The sequence below is a fragment of the Xenopus tropicalis genome, chromosome 1 (assembly GCF_000004195.4).
Source record: "Xenopus tropicalis strain Nigerian chromosome 1, UCB_Xtro_10.0, whole genome shotgun sequence".
NCBI classification, from domain to species: Eukaryota; Metazoa; Chordata; class Amphibia; order Anura; family Pipidae; genus Xenopus; species Xenopus tropicalis.
This window is the reverse complement of record NC_030677.2, coordinates 150,105,029-150,119,164: the sequence shown is the minus strand read 5'-3', so window position 1 is coordinate 150,119,164 and position 14,136 is coordinate 150,105,029. Positions and strand designations below refer to the sequence as shown.

The 14,136-nt window shown below is 38.6% G+C and overlaps 1 protein-coding gene across 4 annotated transcripts in view; it reads left to right on the top strand.

Annotated features, from left to right (window-relative positions):
• The window catches only part of ttc28 (tetratricopeptide repeat domain 28), a 302,774-nt gene that overhangs the window by 284,688 nt on the left and 3,950 nt on the right, over nt 1-14,136 (top strand). For 3 of the 4 annotated variants that reach the window (XR_004219877.1, XM_002932099.5, XM_012969745.3), the window contains 8 exons: nt 2,612-2,791; nt 4,597-5,314; nt 6,971-7,095; nt 8,052-8,283; nt 8,800-8,876; nt 9,920-9,943; nt 11,076-11,205; nt 12,926-13,033. Coding sequence is in view for 3 of the 4 variants with exons in the window: in XM_002932099.5 (XP_002932145.3) it covers nt 2,612-2,791; nt 4,597-5,314; nt 6,971-7,095; nt 8,052-8,283; nt 8,800-8,876; nt 9,920-9,943; nt 11,076-11,205; nt 12,926-13,033 (1,594 nt within the window). In the remaining variant the exon portion in view is untranslated. The remainder of the gene's footprint in view (nt 1-2,611; nt 2,792-4,596; nt 5,315-6,970; nt 7,096-8,051; nt 8,284-8,799; nt 8,877-9,919; nt 9,944-11,075; nt 11,206-12,925; nt 13,034-14,136) is intronic. The other variant, XM_004910608.4, reaches the window with a different exon arrangement.

The window sequence follows — 14,136 nt, the reverse complement described above, 5'->3', positions numbered from 1 at the left end:
ACCGCAGTGTATGAAAGAAAAGCTAAGAAACATGTTGTCAACATTGCCCTAAGTTTAGTGTCAAGCTTTAGTTTTGCACTATTTATTTCCCTGTCAACCACCGTTACCATGACACTGACATTCTCCCATCCCACAACTTTATGCTTGGTCTTCACTTGGGACTGGAGAGCATAAGTTTCTTATATGCTCGTATTTCCCATTAGTCTAGTGTGAATGGTGGATGCACAGTGCTGCCTAGGGACCTGCAGGAGTCCAACCAAAGGTAGGCTGTATGGTGGGAGCGGAGTTAATAAGCTCATTCACACTCCCCGATGTAACTTGCCCTTTAGCTCAACGTGTCTGATTTGACCATTCCCAGGCCAAAGACTGGATCATCAAAGGGCTCATGCCATCCTTTCCCCAACAGGATTTTTAACTTGCAGATGGATATCTGCTCTATTTCTATCTATTCTCCCTACACTCCTGAAACATTTAGACAGGTTAACTGGCTCTTGATGAATTAGACCCAAGTTTCTGTGTGAATGGGACCTTGGATTGTAAGGCTAATGCCACATGGAGCTAATTCTTGGCCTACGAATAAACACATCAGCCCCCCAAACTGGCATCAACCTTCCTGCACCCAGAGCCATTACATCAGCCTGGGTGCAGGCATATGGAGCAGATTTCAGCACCAAAATGCATACTCGCATGTTTCAGTGCTGAAATCTGCAGGGGCTGATGTGAATAAGGAACCATTTTTAGTTAAATGCTAAACAACATGGCAGGATTATATCAGTAATGTATAATAATGACTGTTCAACTACAGAGGGTAAAATGCTATCAGTGAGGTTGAGAAATGTTACTAGAGCTCTCAGTTTTTTTTAGTTCTACATCTGTTTTATTTCTTCTTAGCCTGCCATACTCCTGCACTTTATACTGATGATAAATGGTTTAGTACAATCAGTCTTTAATTTTTTCTCTTATTATTATTATTATTATTATTCTTTTTTTGGAAACTTCAAAGATCTTATTTTACATAATCCCAGTAAACAGAGTCAAAATGCTAATATAGCTGCTTGTTCTATATTCATACAGTTTCCATACAAACCCCAGCACCAGACCCCAGGGGGTTTCTTTTAAATTGGAAATGTGTGACGGCACATGTCACTATGACTTACAGTAGCTGCTAAAAAAACAAAATACCTGGAGCTACAGCTTCCAAAGGACCAAGACAGACATAATTTATAAGGCAAATAATTCTGGAGAACACTGTCCAGTGGTGGGAAGATAACTTCCTCTCATCTATGGCAGTGCAAGGAAAGAAAATGCTGGGAAGTTTTGCTTGAGAGAAATAAGAGAGAGCAAGTCTAGCACAGACATTGGACATTGACTCCCTGAAGAAAATATTTTTCTAAACAATTTGTCAAAAGAATGAAGACGTTTTCCTAGGATTCTCCTGAGGCAAATGAATGTCGTCTTCACTGACCCTAAATCATTTTCTCTTATGCTAAAACCCACATAATGTCACAATGTGAAATGAACAGGAAAATATATTTTAGTTACACACCAATGATATCGTAGTCGTGCCATATTAAATATGGGTTTGTTATTAAAATGTTAGACACGTGCAGGTGTTTTCTAAAACTGTGAGCTGACTTTTTCAGCATTTCATTATTTTGACCAGAGTCGTGCACTTGAGCACAGGGGACTATGGCTGGAAATCACTTCCCAGAGTTTCTTTTTACTCTATGACCTATTGACAAGGGTTAGGGTAAACACAATCATACTGCTATAACCATGAGCATGAAGCACATCATACATGATGGATGTGGCCCATTATGCTCTGTTTCAGCACAATTCTCACATGGCATTTTGACAGGCCATGTCCCTAGATTTTGTTTTCACATATTTGCAACTGTCACTATTCATGGGTTTAGCCAAAAAGCCTGAGAAAAACTAAAAATGGCATTCCTAAAGATATATTTTACTTTATATTAAATGCGTGAATTTTTTTTATATGATCTGAAGGAACGAGACAGAAACAGCATGCATATACAACACTTATCAACAGTGGGCAAAATTTTTGTGGGCAGTAACCCATGGCAACCAATCAGATTGTTCATTGTTCTACCTACAGCTGGCTGAAAAAAGCTAATCGCTGTTTGGTTGCTGTTGGTTACTGCCCATGGGTAAATTTACCCAGTGTTGATAAATGACACCTTGCGTATTTTATTGGTGACATAGGTCATTTAAAATAAGGGAGCTCATTTACTAACATAGACACAAGTGTTAGATACAATAGTTTTGATTACGGTTAGAAAGATATATCATCATATCAGTCTTATCAGCCATATTAATTTATTTAATGCTCTAAATCAAAGGCAAGTGAATGGACACGGATCTGTAACACGTGGACAGTAAGTGCCAAAATCATAACCTGAACATTATGGTGCCAAGGTCCACCAGTCATCGCTCCATGGATTCATATTTTTATATGTTGTATATTTAGTAAATCTTCCTTATCTTATCATTTGAATTAATCCAGCAATGTAATTCATTATGATGTATACATTTGGTGTAACAGGTATGAGGATTTACATTTTATTACAGCAGATAATCTTCTTCTTTCCAGAGTCTCATGCACTCCAGTGGGCCGGTGGGCAGGCATCGGCAGCTTGTGTTGGTATTAGAAGGAGAGCTTTATCTCATTCCCTTTGCTTTGCTCAAAGGGAGCTCATCAAATGAGTACCTTTATGAACGCTTCAACCTCATTTCTGTACCTTCCATTCGGTCTCTCAGTATCAATTCCAAGGTAAGAATCGAATCATTTTTTCCTATTTTCTTGAGTTAAAATGTTGATGCATTATCTTCTTCAAGAAAAAAAATCATAATCCTCTTTAGGTGCTGCCATTTACAGTATGCAAACTGGAGTATATTGGCAAAAATGTACCCCCTAAACTGCTCTGCCTATTTAAGGCTCATCGGCCATGTTACATGCTAGTGCTGTATGAGAATTAAAATCACCTCCCCTTTGACCTTGTTCCAGAAGTGTAAATGCTTTACCACAACTGTGAATAGCAGACAAGAAAATGTGAAGGACATGGCTTAACTATAGATAAATATTAGTATGAAAATCAAATTTCAAAGGCAGTTAAAAAGGCAAAGAGAGTTAAAAGCAGAATAGAAAAGCAAATAATATCCGTGTTTTGACCTAATACTGCCTCTTTTTATGTATTCTTCTTTAAAGACTATGAGCAGAATTTGGGAGTTCTTGATAATTTGATAATGCTGTTCCTGGAGTGTTCCATTTCCAGGAAAAATGTAGCAGAGTAGTGTTATTTTCTAATGCAAAACTGTCAACCAGTCCCGTGTCATGTGGAATATAATGATCCACTCCAGGCCTTTTTGAGACCTTATTTCATGCTTTCCTCTGGGGCACTTACTGTCCGGGGAGCAGGAAATGTGGATACATTCGCCAAATGGATAACTTTGAACTGTGATTAATAAATCATCAAGCACTGTGTTTCACCTATTTAACAGCAATAACATAGAATATTTTCCTGCCAGGGCTGATTGCTAATCAATTCTGATGGGATCTGCAGACAGCTACTAAGCTATTTAGTAATTAAGCAAATCAAAAGCTGCTGGGTTGGTTTGAAAGGGATATAATTACCCTGTATTCCTAGAACCCCTAATATATTATTGCAGTATAAATGCTAAGTATTTACAAGTTAAGAAAAGAAATACATTATTAGCACAGTAACACAGTTGTATACAGGTCTACCATGGAGGGGAGACAGGGAGTTCTGCATCCTGGTGGCATAAGGGGCCCTAGGAGACACTTAAGTGCAATTTGTGGTTGGACTTCTGGAAGAGTGGATGGGATTGGTGGAATGTGGGTGGGGCTGATCATATTCTAGCATGTCAGGTGCATGACCATGCGTTGGTTTTTTTTATTGGGGCCCCATTCTACTTGTTAGCAGGGACCCGGTTACTGGTTAGATATTAATTGGGCCCTCTGAGCAGAGAACCCTGCTGACTTAGTAGCATGAAACCTCGTGATTATTGATTATTGTCCTTGTTGTATAAAATTCACGTTTTTTTTTTTACAGCATATAAGCAGAGTTGGCCTTAGGCCTATTGGTCCTCACACAATAGGCATCAGAACCTTTCCTCACTATGTGTTCTTAGCTGATTTTTAATTGGCTTGCAGAATAAACTTCTCTCAAAGTCTCACTTTGGCTGTTCGAGAATATGATAGGTTGCAGAGTGATCTATGAACTTATCTCCAGCCTATTGTATTCCTGCACAGATGAACTGGGGCTTGAAAGCTTTAAGAAAAGAGTGCAGGACCCACAGTCATAAATATGCATAAATATATGTAGTGCCAGACAATCTCACTACATAATGTGCTTTGGATGCAGGACCCACACTACTCTCATAGTAGAATAAGATGTGATTAGCCATTTTTTTGTTTTATAATGTTTTGACAAAACATAGGATGCAAAGAGGCAGATGGAACAAAAGATAAATGGGAACTGGGGAGTGGAGATGGGGGAGCAGAATAAGGAGTAAAATGAATGTATATGACTTTGTAATCTCCTATTTACCTTTTAGTCTCACTTCCGGAAGAATGCTCCAATTTACTCAAATTCTACCTCAATGGCAGCTGTTGTGGGCAACCCCAAACTTCCTCCACCAGTAATGGATAGATGGCTATGGGGACCAATGCCTTCCGCTGAAGAAGAAGCTTATATGGTGGCTGAGCTACTTGGATGCCAGCCTCTTGTTGGCAATTTAGCAACGAAGGAAAAAGTCATGAGTGCCCTTTCTCAAGCGGAATGTGTCCACTTTGCCACTCACATTTCATGGAAGCTGGCAGCTATTATTTTAACTCCTAATAGTGAAGGTGGTTCGGGAACAACCAAAACATTTGGCAACACCTATACAATTCCTGAGTCTCTCCAAATGCCGGATGATGCCAGCGATGTAGAAAGCATATCAGACTGCCCCCCTCTGCAGGAATTTTTGCTGACTGCGGCAGATGTTTTGGATCTCCGGCTCCCAGTTAAATTAGTTGTTCTTGGATCCTATCAGGAATCCAGCAACAAGGTTACAGCAGATGGTGTTATTGGCCTGACGCGAGCCTTTCTGGCTGCAGGAGCTCAGTGTGTCCTTGTATCTCTCTGGCCTGTTCCTGTGGCGGCTTCAAAAATGTTTGTTCATGCATTTTACTCATCTCTCCTAAATGGAATGAAAGCAAGTGCATCGCTCTCTGAAGCAATGAAAACAGTTCAGAGTAGTAAGCAATACTCACATCCATCAAACTGGGCAGGTATGATAATTATTTTGTGCCTACACTGTACATCATTTTTATTTGATGCAGCTGTTAACCATATCATATGTAGCCCTGTCTCAGTAGCTGCCATTGCATTTACACTATGTCTTAAAGCTGTCATTGTTTATTTCCTTGTACAGTATTGCAATTAGAAAGGCCACTGTCTAAATCAGAAAGCGTTTATAATTTGAAAATGTTGCTCCTGGGACCTTTTACCAGTACTCAGCAATGCAAACACCTTGGGATTCCCTTGTCTCATTCATAGTCATTGGGCTAATGCTCTGTAAACTGCGGTCAAACACAACTGGGTGCTTCCCCTACACTCATGGTGGGGTATGGATAGCAAAGGATAGACTTTGTATTGTGTGTACCTGTTGCTGTATCCATTGAAATGCTGTTCCTTTTGGTGTTTTTATTTCAAAACAATGAAACTCGGTTTTATTTAAAGAGACAAGATTTGGGACTGAATATCTAAACAAACAGCACTGGGTAACTAAAGGTCTCAAAACTTTTACAGCGCTCTCTCTCTTTCTATATGTAGTACAGGTATGGGACCTGTTATCCAGAATGCTCGGGACCTGGGGTTTTCCGGATAAGGGATCTTTCCATAATTTGGACCTTACTTCCGCTAAAAAATAATTTAAATATTAAATAAACCCAATAGGATTGTTTTGCCTCCAATAAGGATTCATTATATCTTAGTTGGGATCAAGTACAAGGTTCTGCTTTATAATTATGGAGAAAAAGGAAAATCAGATGGCCTTTCTGTAATTTGGAACTTTCTGGATAACAGGTTTCCCGATAAGGGATCCCATACCTGTATAGTAAAGAAGGTACTCACCACAATACTTAACTAACTGCTGAAGTAGAGTTGAATACAGCCAAAAAGGAGATCCAGCACTCACATGATTTATTTATTTTATTGAGATTGAGTCTATATCAGAGACCTTGATAAAGGCCTGTGATATAGACCAAAGAAATTAAATAAATTGTGTATGTTCAGTCTAGATGTTCACAAAAGAAGCAAAGGCATTAGATATAAACACGTGTTGCCTTTATATCTTATTCAGTACCACTTTCAGAATTTGGCAACCCCAGATGTAGGGGCATAGACTTGTTGTTAGATAAAGATGTGTTATAGTTGGGGGCTTTAGTTATTTATACAGGTGTAAGAGTTGTGTTGGTGTTTTGTGGGACAAATATTAGCTCAGAAATACAATTCAAGCATTTTTTTAGAATACATTTCTTATATCCCATATAGTGGGGCTGGATGTTTTATGAGTAAGTGTGGAGGATTAAAGGTTTACTGTCTGCATTACTCAGCTGTACCCCTGGCAATAATCTCCCTTAATTTCTATGGGGTCAAAATGCATTATGGAGGAATCTGAAAACTAAATATGTTATTTCGCTTCAAGAGTGGTCAGTGTAGATTTATACAGTATTATTTATGGATTTTGGGTGACACCGACACACCCTAAATTTTGAGTATATCTTTCGTGCTGCTTCTCAGCTAATACATTGCTATGTTTTTTTTTTAAACAACTCATTATTTTTAAAATGTGTTTATTATGTGATATGTCTCCTCATATTCCTTTCATTTTGAGATAACATTTGCCTGCTTCTTATATCTGTCCAAATATTATCCCCACGTAGGATTCATGCTCATTGGAAGTGATGTGAAGCTCAACAGCCCATCCTCACTGATTGGACAAGCCTTGTCAGAAATCCTTCAAAACCCAGATAGAGCGAGGGATGCCCTCCGAGTCCTGCTACATCTGGTATGTTTTAAACAAATACTTTTTTCTATTATACATTTCATAGTAAACACAGTTGTTAAATATTCTATCTTACTTTTAGACAATCGCATTTAGAATTAGACCATAAACAAGGGTCTTTATTCTGGTCATGTCTAGGGTTTCCCTGAATTAGGAAAAAGTCTCTGGGTCTTAAAGTTTGTGGCCAAAATCTAAAGGATTAAGAAGGTCAGAGCCACAATGTCCATACGCTCCAATGATTTACTGTTACCTTTGTTCTCTGATGATGTTGTTTCTATGTTGTTCTTCAGGGAATGGCAAAGGGAAAGTAATGGTTCACTGGTGTTCAGACTGGCACATAACAAATACGCACAAACATTGCTGCATCAGGATCCACTTTAAGCAAGTTTTCCATTATTTTTTTATATTTCAGAAAAGAAAACTATGGTTTTAAGGGGTAGCTCACCTTTAAAACACTTTTTTTCAGACTATTACAAATAGTTTTTGACTGTTTTCCTTAACTTTTTCTATTAAATTAAGATTTTCTATTAAAATCTGATGCATCAGTTGATACATTTTTTGGCCACCTGTCTTACTAAACTACTACTGGCAAACACAGAGGGAAGAAAATTAAGTAAATTCTTATTTTGGAAAATAGAAAAATGGTAACCCTAGTAAACCAGTCCATTAACTTGGCCAGGACACAATTTATCCGTATGTACATTTCAATTAATATTACAAAACCATTAGGTTATCATAAATGACATCTATAGCGTTGATGGAAAATACCACAGTTCAAGTATTACATTAGCCCTATTAGAAAGATCTCACTTAAGGGTAAGTACTGTAATTACTGAAAGACCTGGAAAATCACTTCTTTGGCCTTTTTTGTGAAAATGAAAATGTCATTTCTGTTTCAATACTTACATAGGCATGATTGCCATGGTGTGCAGAAGTCAATTTATCATGCTTTTCTGTAGGTTGAGAAGTCCTTGCAGCGAATTCAGAATGGACAGCGGAATTCTATGTATACATCTCAACAGAGCGTGGAGAATAAAGTTGGTGGAGTTCAGGGCTGGCAGTCACTGTTGACAGCTGTAGGGTTTCGCCTAGATCCACCATCCAGCGGGCTTCCTGCAGCAGTTTTTTTTCCTACTTCTGATCCTGGTGACCGTCTACAGCAATGCAGTACCACCATACAGTCACTTCTAGGTAACGTAGAATTAACAATAATATATTGTATTAACCCTGGAAATAGCTTATAGTTTCACTTATTGTGTGATTCTATAACTAGAAGTAGGGAGGTGCATGATGTAGGTTGTGGAGAAAAGATACATTTATCAGTACAATTTTTAAAATGCCCTCCTATAAGTTAGATTGTGTGACCCTTGTGTATTTTATCTAAGATTTTTGACTCTTCTCATTGACAGAGTTCTAGACTTTATTAGAAATTCTGTATAGGATTCTGTAAGTCCAGTTCCAGGAAAACGGACCATGTCTGCTGAGCTCAGCCAATGACTGGCCCTTTCCTGGTAGAGTTGCCAGTAATTTACATAACAGTTGACTTATTTAAGTGTCAAGAAAAATGTTTAAAATGAGCTGTTCTTTAGTATCTTTGTTGGTAGGTTAGATTGCGCTGTATGAACAGGCACTTTCTTTACTGCTGGAAGGATAGAAATGTAATTGATGGCTTAAACAAAATTTTAAGTGGTCATTTTTTTCTTAAAGGTTTGCCTCATTCGGCTCTTCAGGCCCTTTGCAAGCTCATAACTGCTTCAGAAACTGGAGAACAGCTTATTAATCGGGTAAGTGACGTTCCAAAGAATTTCCATTGTCTGCCTTTTTGCCCCACTCTGCCCAAGAAAATGTCTCTTTTACTTACAGACACCCCTTGTCTTGTCCTTATGGGAAGGGGCAAAACTGTGTTTTCACATTGATTTTGACTGTCCATTGCCTTATAATTAATTCCACTGTTATACTGGTATTTGCAATGAGGTTTCATGGGAAAATAAAAGAGAATCCTCTGAAAGAACTGTAACTATAACTAAAATGTAACAATTCTGTTGTTCTTTGTGCAATATATATTGTAACCATTGCACAGGCAAAATGTGATGCCTGCAAACAGTAAAGTCCAGGAAATATCTGACATGTATAGGTTAGGCATGTCCGGCTTGCAGTATCTCGGCTATTGTACAGTAGAATTCCCACTATACTAATTAAGGTGCTTTGTTGATTATTTGTGGAGAACAACTGTCTATTAAAACTGAGATTGCATTATTTCCACTATTCGAGAAAATCGTGGTAAAAACCCAATTACATTTTTTTTTCAAAGTTTGAGTTTGCCAACTAAATTGAAAAAAATATAATAAAAACAAAAGTACCATCAGAAATATGACTAATGCATCAGTGCATATTGTGAGACAGATAACTAAAGAGTACTTCAGTGGTTATGTAATTACATGTACAAACTTTGCTCCAGTTTTAAAAACACATAGCAACCAATCAGCAGGTATCATTCACTGGTCTGCTGTTTAAAAGCCACCACCTAATGGTTACTAGAAAATATTAGTCTTGTTATTACTTTAGCCTATGGGCAAGCAAACCCAGTTTTTGCTCATGTATATTTATAATGTTTATTACGTTAGACAGACATTCTCTTCAATACTGTAGTCTTCTTGCATGATGCTTTTTGTGAACTCATCTCTAACTGAAGCTTCCCTGATCTTTCTTAGCTTGCTGACAGCATTAATGTGTTGCAAGTGAACTTGTGCTTAAGGTTTAAGGCTTTTTTCTGTTTTCTTTTTCCTGCTTTCATGTTTTTTAAATGCTTATAATCTACTGGCTGAAGGCTGTTAAAAATATGGTTGGAATGGTAAGTATACAAGGAAGTAGATTTCTGTGGCGTTTGTAGCAAATTAATTGTTCCCTTATTTACCTCATTGCATGTAACACATAATCTGCTGGACTGACCAAAACTTAGAGATCACGACTATCTAGAGGCAGTCCTTAGTATGAACCAGCTTGGTGACATATGCTCTATAAGCCCACATGGCTTTCCTTTTGGAACAATGACCAGAAAGGGGCACAGGGCTGGCAAAGATAATAAACCATTAGTGATCTGCATGCAATAAGGACATGATTAGTATGACTTGTCTATGTTTACCATCAAAATCCACCCATCCTTCCACTGCATGGCACATCTGCTAAATCAATATTTTAATGCTAAGGCTAGGACAGCAGTTTCCAAGTATAGAAGCCATTGGCCTGTGCTTGGTGCAACTTCTGTTGTAGCTGCCATCTTCAGTAGATGATGTCTGTCAAATGAATGCATTCATCTCATTCCACTAACATATAAACATATAAACCACAGTAGCATTTCTATATTCAGCTTATCTGGTTTTAAGAAGTGAGTGCAGTCTAATATTGTGAAGAAGAATTAGAAGTTTTTCACTTTGTATGAATATTCTACAGCAATATAATCATATGCAGGCTACAATTTAGGGCAGTGACATCTGGAGCTCCAACAGCTTGAGAATGCTCCTTGCTTTGGCTTCCCTGTCACCAACCCCTTGGATGTTGCTCTCAGTGCCCCCAAACCAGGTAGTTAGTTTTGAATTCCTGACACGGTGGCAAGTTTTGGTTGAATAAAAACAAGATTTACTACCAAATAAAGCCCCCTGTAAGCTGACAGTGTGCATAGAGGCTACCTAATAGCCAATCACAGCCCTTATTTGGCACCTCCGTGAACTTTTATGATGCTTGTGTTGCTCTCCAAGACTTTTTACATTTGACTGTGGCTCACAAGTAAGAAAGGTTGGAGACCCCTGCTATGAAGTATCCCCAGAATTTTAGCCCTCTGAAAGGAACGTAGGATGATTATCTAGCTGCTTTCTAAGTAGGAACAGCCCAACGCTATTTGTAAGCTATTGCAGGATATGTATTTGTCTGCGGCAACAAAATACCAGAACATATTACAAACAAAAACGCCTTTGTTTATCCCACAGCTGCATCAAGTCCTTGTTCAACTTCAGGCTGGAGACAAAGAACATGATTTCTCATCAGCACCCATCCAGGTGTCCATCAGTGTTCAGCTGTGGAGACTTCCAGGGTGCCATGAATTTCTTGCAGCTTTGGGTACAAAATTATTCTTTTATCTTCTTTGTTTTGTTATTGTAACATTGTACAACTAAATTGTGTGACAATTAATCATAAAGGAAGTGATCTGTTAAATATTTAGCCCAGGAAATGGCAGTGGTAGAACAGATATTTATCTTATAATGACCAAATGCAATTTAAATGCAGAAACACAAATCTAGACCTCATCTTCTGTGTTCAATATTAGGCAAAAACATATACACATAGGGGCACATTTATCAAAGTACGACAGGTACGAAATACAAAAAAATTCATATTTGGTCTTACTGTGCATGTTTTCTGCAACTTTTCCGTACATTTGCGCGACTTTTTCGTACTTTGCAAAAGAATTTGTGCAACAAAATCGTATTGTTGCGCCGAGTACGAAAGTTTCCGATTCATTCAATCTTCGGTATTGTGACTTTCCTTGGGCCAGGTTGGAGCTGCAGAGTGCATTGAGTCCTATGGGAGGCTTTCCTTGGGCCAGGTTGGAGCTGCAGAGTGCCGTTGAGCCCTATGGGAGACTTTCCTTGGGCCAGGCTGGAGCTGCAGAGTGCCATTGAGCCCTATGGGAGACTTTCCTTGGGCCAGGTTGGAGCTGCAGAGTGCCATTGAGCCCTATGGGAGACTTTCCTTGGGCCGGGTTGGAGCTGCAGAGTGCCATTGAGCCCTATGGGAGGCTTTCCTTGGGCCGGGTTGGAGCTGCAGAGTGCCATTGAGCCCTATGGGAGACTTTCCTTGGGCCAGGTTGGAGCTGCAGAGTGCCATTGAGCCCTATGGGAGGCTTTCCTTGGGCCGGGTTGGAGCTGCAGAGTGCCATTGAGCCCTATGGGAGACTTTCCTTGGGCCAGGTTGGAGCTGCAGAGTGCCATTGAGTCCTATGGGAGACTTTCCTTGGGCCGGGTTGGAGCTGCAGAGTGCCATTGAGCCCTATGGGAGACTTTCCTTGGGCCAGGTTGGAGCTGCAGAGTGCCATTGAGCCCTATGGGAGGCTTTCAAAATCATGCTCAGAAGGATCAAAGTCGGAAAGGTTTTCCCGCCGTTTACGATCGTTCGATACGAAAATTACTTTTGGATTGCCAATACAAAATTATTGTGACTTCCGATTTTTTCGTAAGCACATTTGCGATCATCAGAAATTATCTGAATCTAATCCGAATTTTTCCCATTTCAGGATTCAAACTCGTACTTTGATTAATGTGCCCCATAGTGTGTATGCACTTGCAGTAATAATTAATTCACACTCGAGAATCAGTTGGAGTAAAGGATAGCCTTCAAAGTTAGTATGCAAATCACTATTCATTATTGCAAATCAAGTAATAGTAATATATTTAAAAATAGTATAAGAATTAAAAATCAGAAATGTGTAAGAGGTATTTTGCCTTAGGTAAAGGTGCCTTTTATGTGTGGTACTGTTTGCTCCTGTTTTGCTCTTATTTTGCTCCTGTTTATGAAGCAGTCTGAATGTTTATTAATAAGTGTTTCAAAAACAACCTTCTTATGCCCTGCTTCAGCAGTGAGATGAAATAAATATTCCATCAGTAGTGAAGTCAATGGACCCATTAAAGCCTTGGTTGCAATTCCATTTGCGTTTTAAAGAAGTCACTTGATTTATGAATGCACCATATCATTTTGTGTACAGATATATATTAGCTGGCATATAAACCAATAAATCTGAAGATGATCAAGTACAAAATTCATTATGTTTTGTTTCTTGAAGGCTTTGACCTGTGTGAAGTTGGCCAAGAGGAAGTCATTCTGAAAACAGGCAAACAAGCTAACAAGAGGACAATGCAGTTTGCTTTACAGTCACTCCTTGCACTCTTTGGTATGTTTTTCCCAAACAGTCAATATGTTATATATATTACTTCACCAAACTCGGGTGGTGACTGAATCAGCATTGATTCCAATTATAGGTCAAAACACACTGATTTGAATCACCAGTTCAACCAGTCTTTGCTTTCACCAAAGAATCTGTTGCTTGGGAATCTCACTGAGTTGTAGCAAATCCACATGTTTAATAATACTCACTGGGAAGCCATATTTTTTTGGGAATAAAACATACAGAAATAAATCATACATACATAAAATATAAATTTCCTTTTATTTTAAAGATCAGGCTTTAGACAGCATGACATGTCTGGTCCGTTTTAGATATATATAACATGTATATTATGTTAGATACTATACAATATTGACTTTTTTTTAAAGAACTTACTCCTATGTAAAAGCAATCTTTACTTTAATTGTTATCTAGGGGGAAAGGCAAGGATGGCAAGTAGTTCTCAGTAAAGCCTAAATCCAGTAGGTCAGGCTGGAACAGGTGTTAAGGGTTAGACTAGAAATACAAGAGAAAAGTCCTAGCAAGGGCAGAAAGACTGATCTTTAATATGTATAAAGCTATTTTAAATGCAGCAACATGTTTTTGTTTTTATATATGTATTAACATATTTTAGATATAAAAGAGTATTAGTTTGTTTTATAGCAGTGCAAGAATTTCTGCAAATTAATTGGTAGTAGTTTATAGTCTGAGGAGCAGATTTATTATGCTCTGTAAAAAATGGCGAGAAAATGCACCACTCATCGCCAGGCTTTGCCGTGTAAAAACCGGTGCAAAAATGGTGTAATTTTTATATGCGTTTTTTCTTCTACCGGAACTTAGGTAGAGTCTGGTGTTCGGGCGATCTTCTCTGTTTATTTTACACAGCTTTTTACGTTGTTTATTCTGAGAATTTGGTTTACACAGCATAATAAATATGCCCCATAGTGTAATTTACTGATCATCAAATTAATTCAGCCAAAAAACTGAAAACCATTGCACGGCAGGCAGTGACACTACAAGAATTGTGGGGCTCTATAGGCCCATCAGGCCATGCCCATATCTGCCCAACCCCATTACTGTAGCAGGAAGCTAAAGTCCCCTTCACAGCA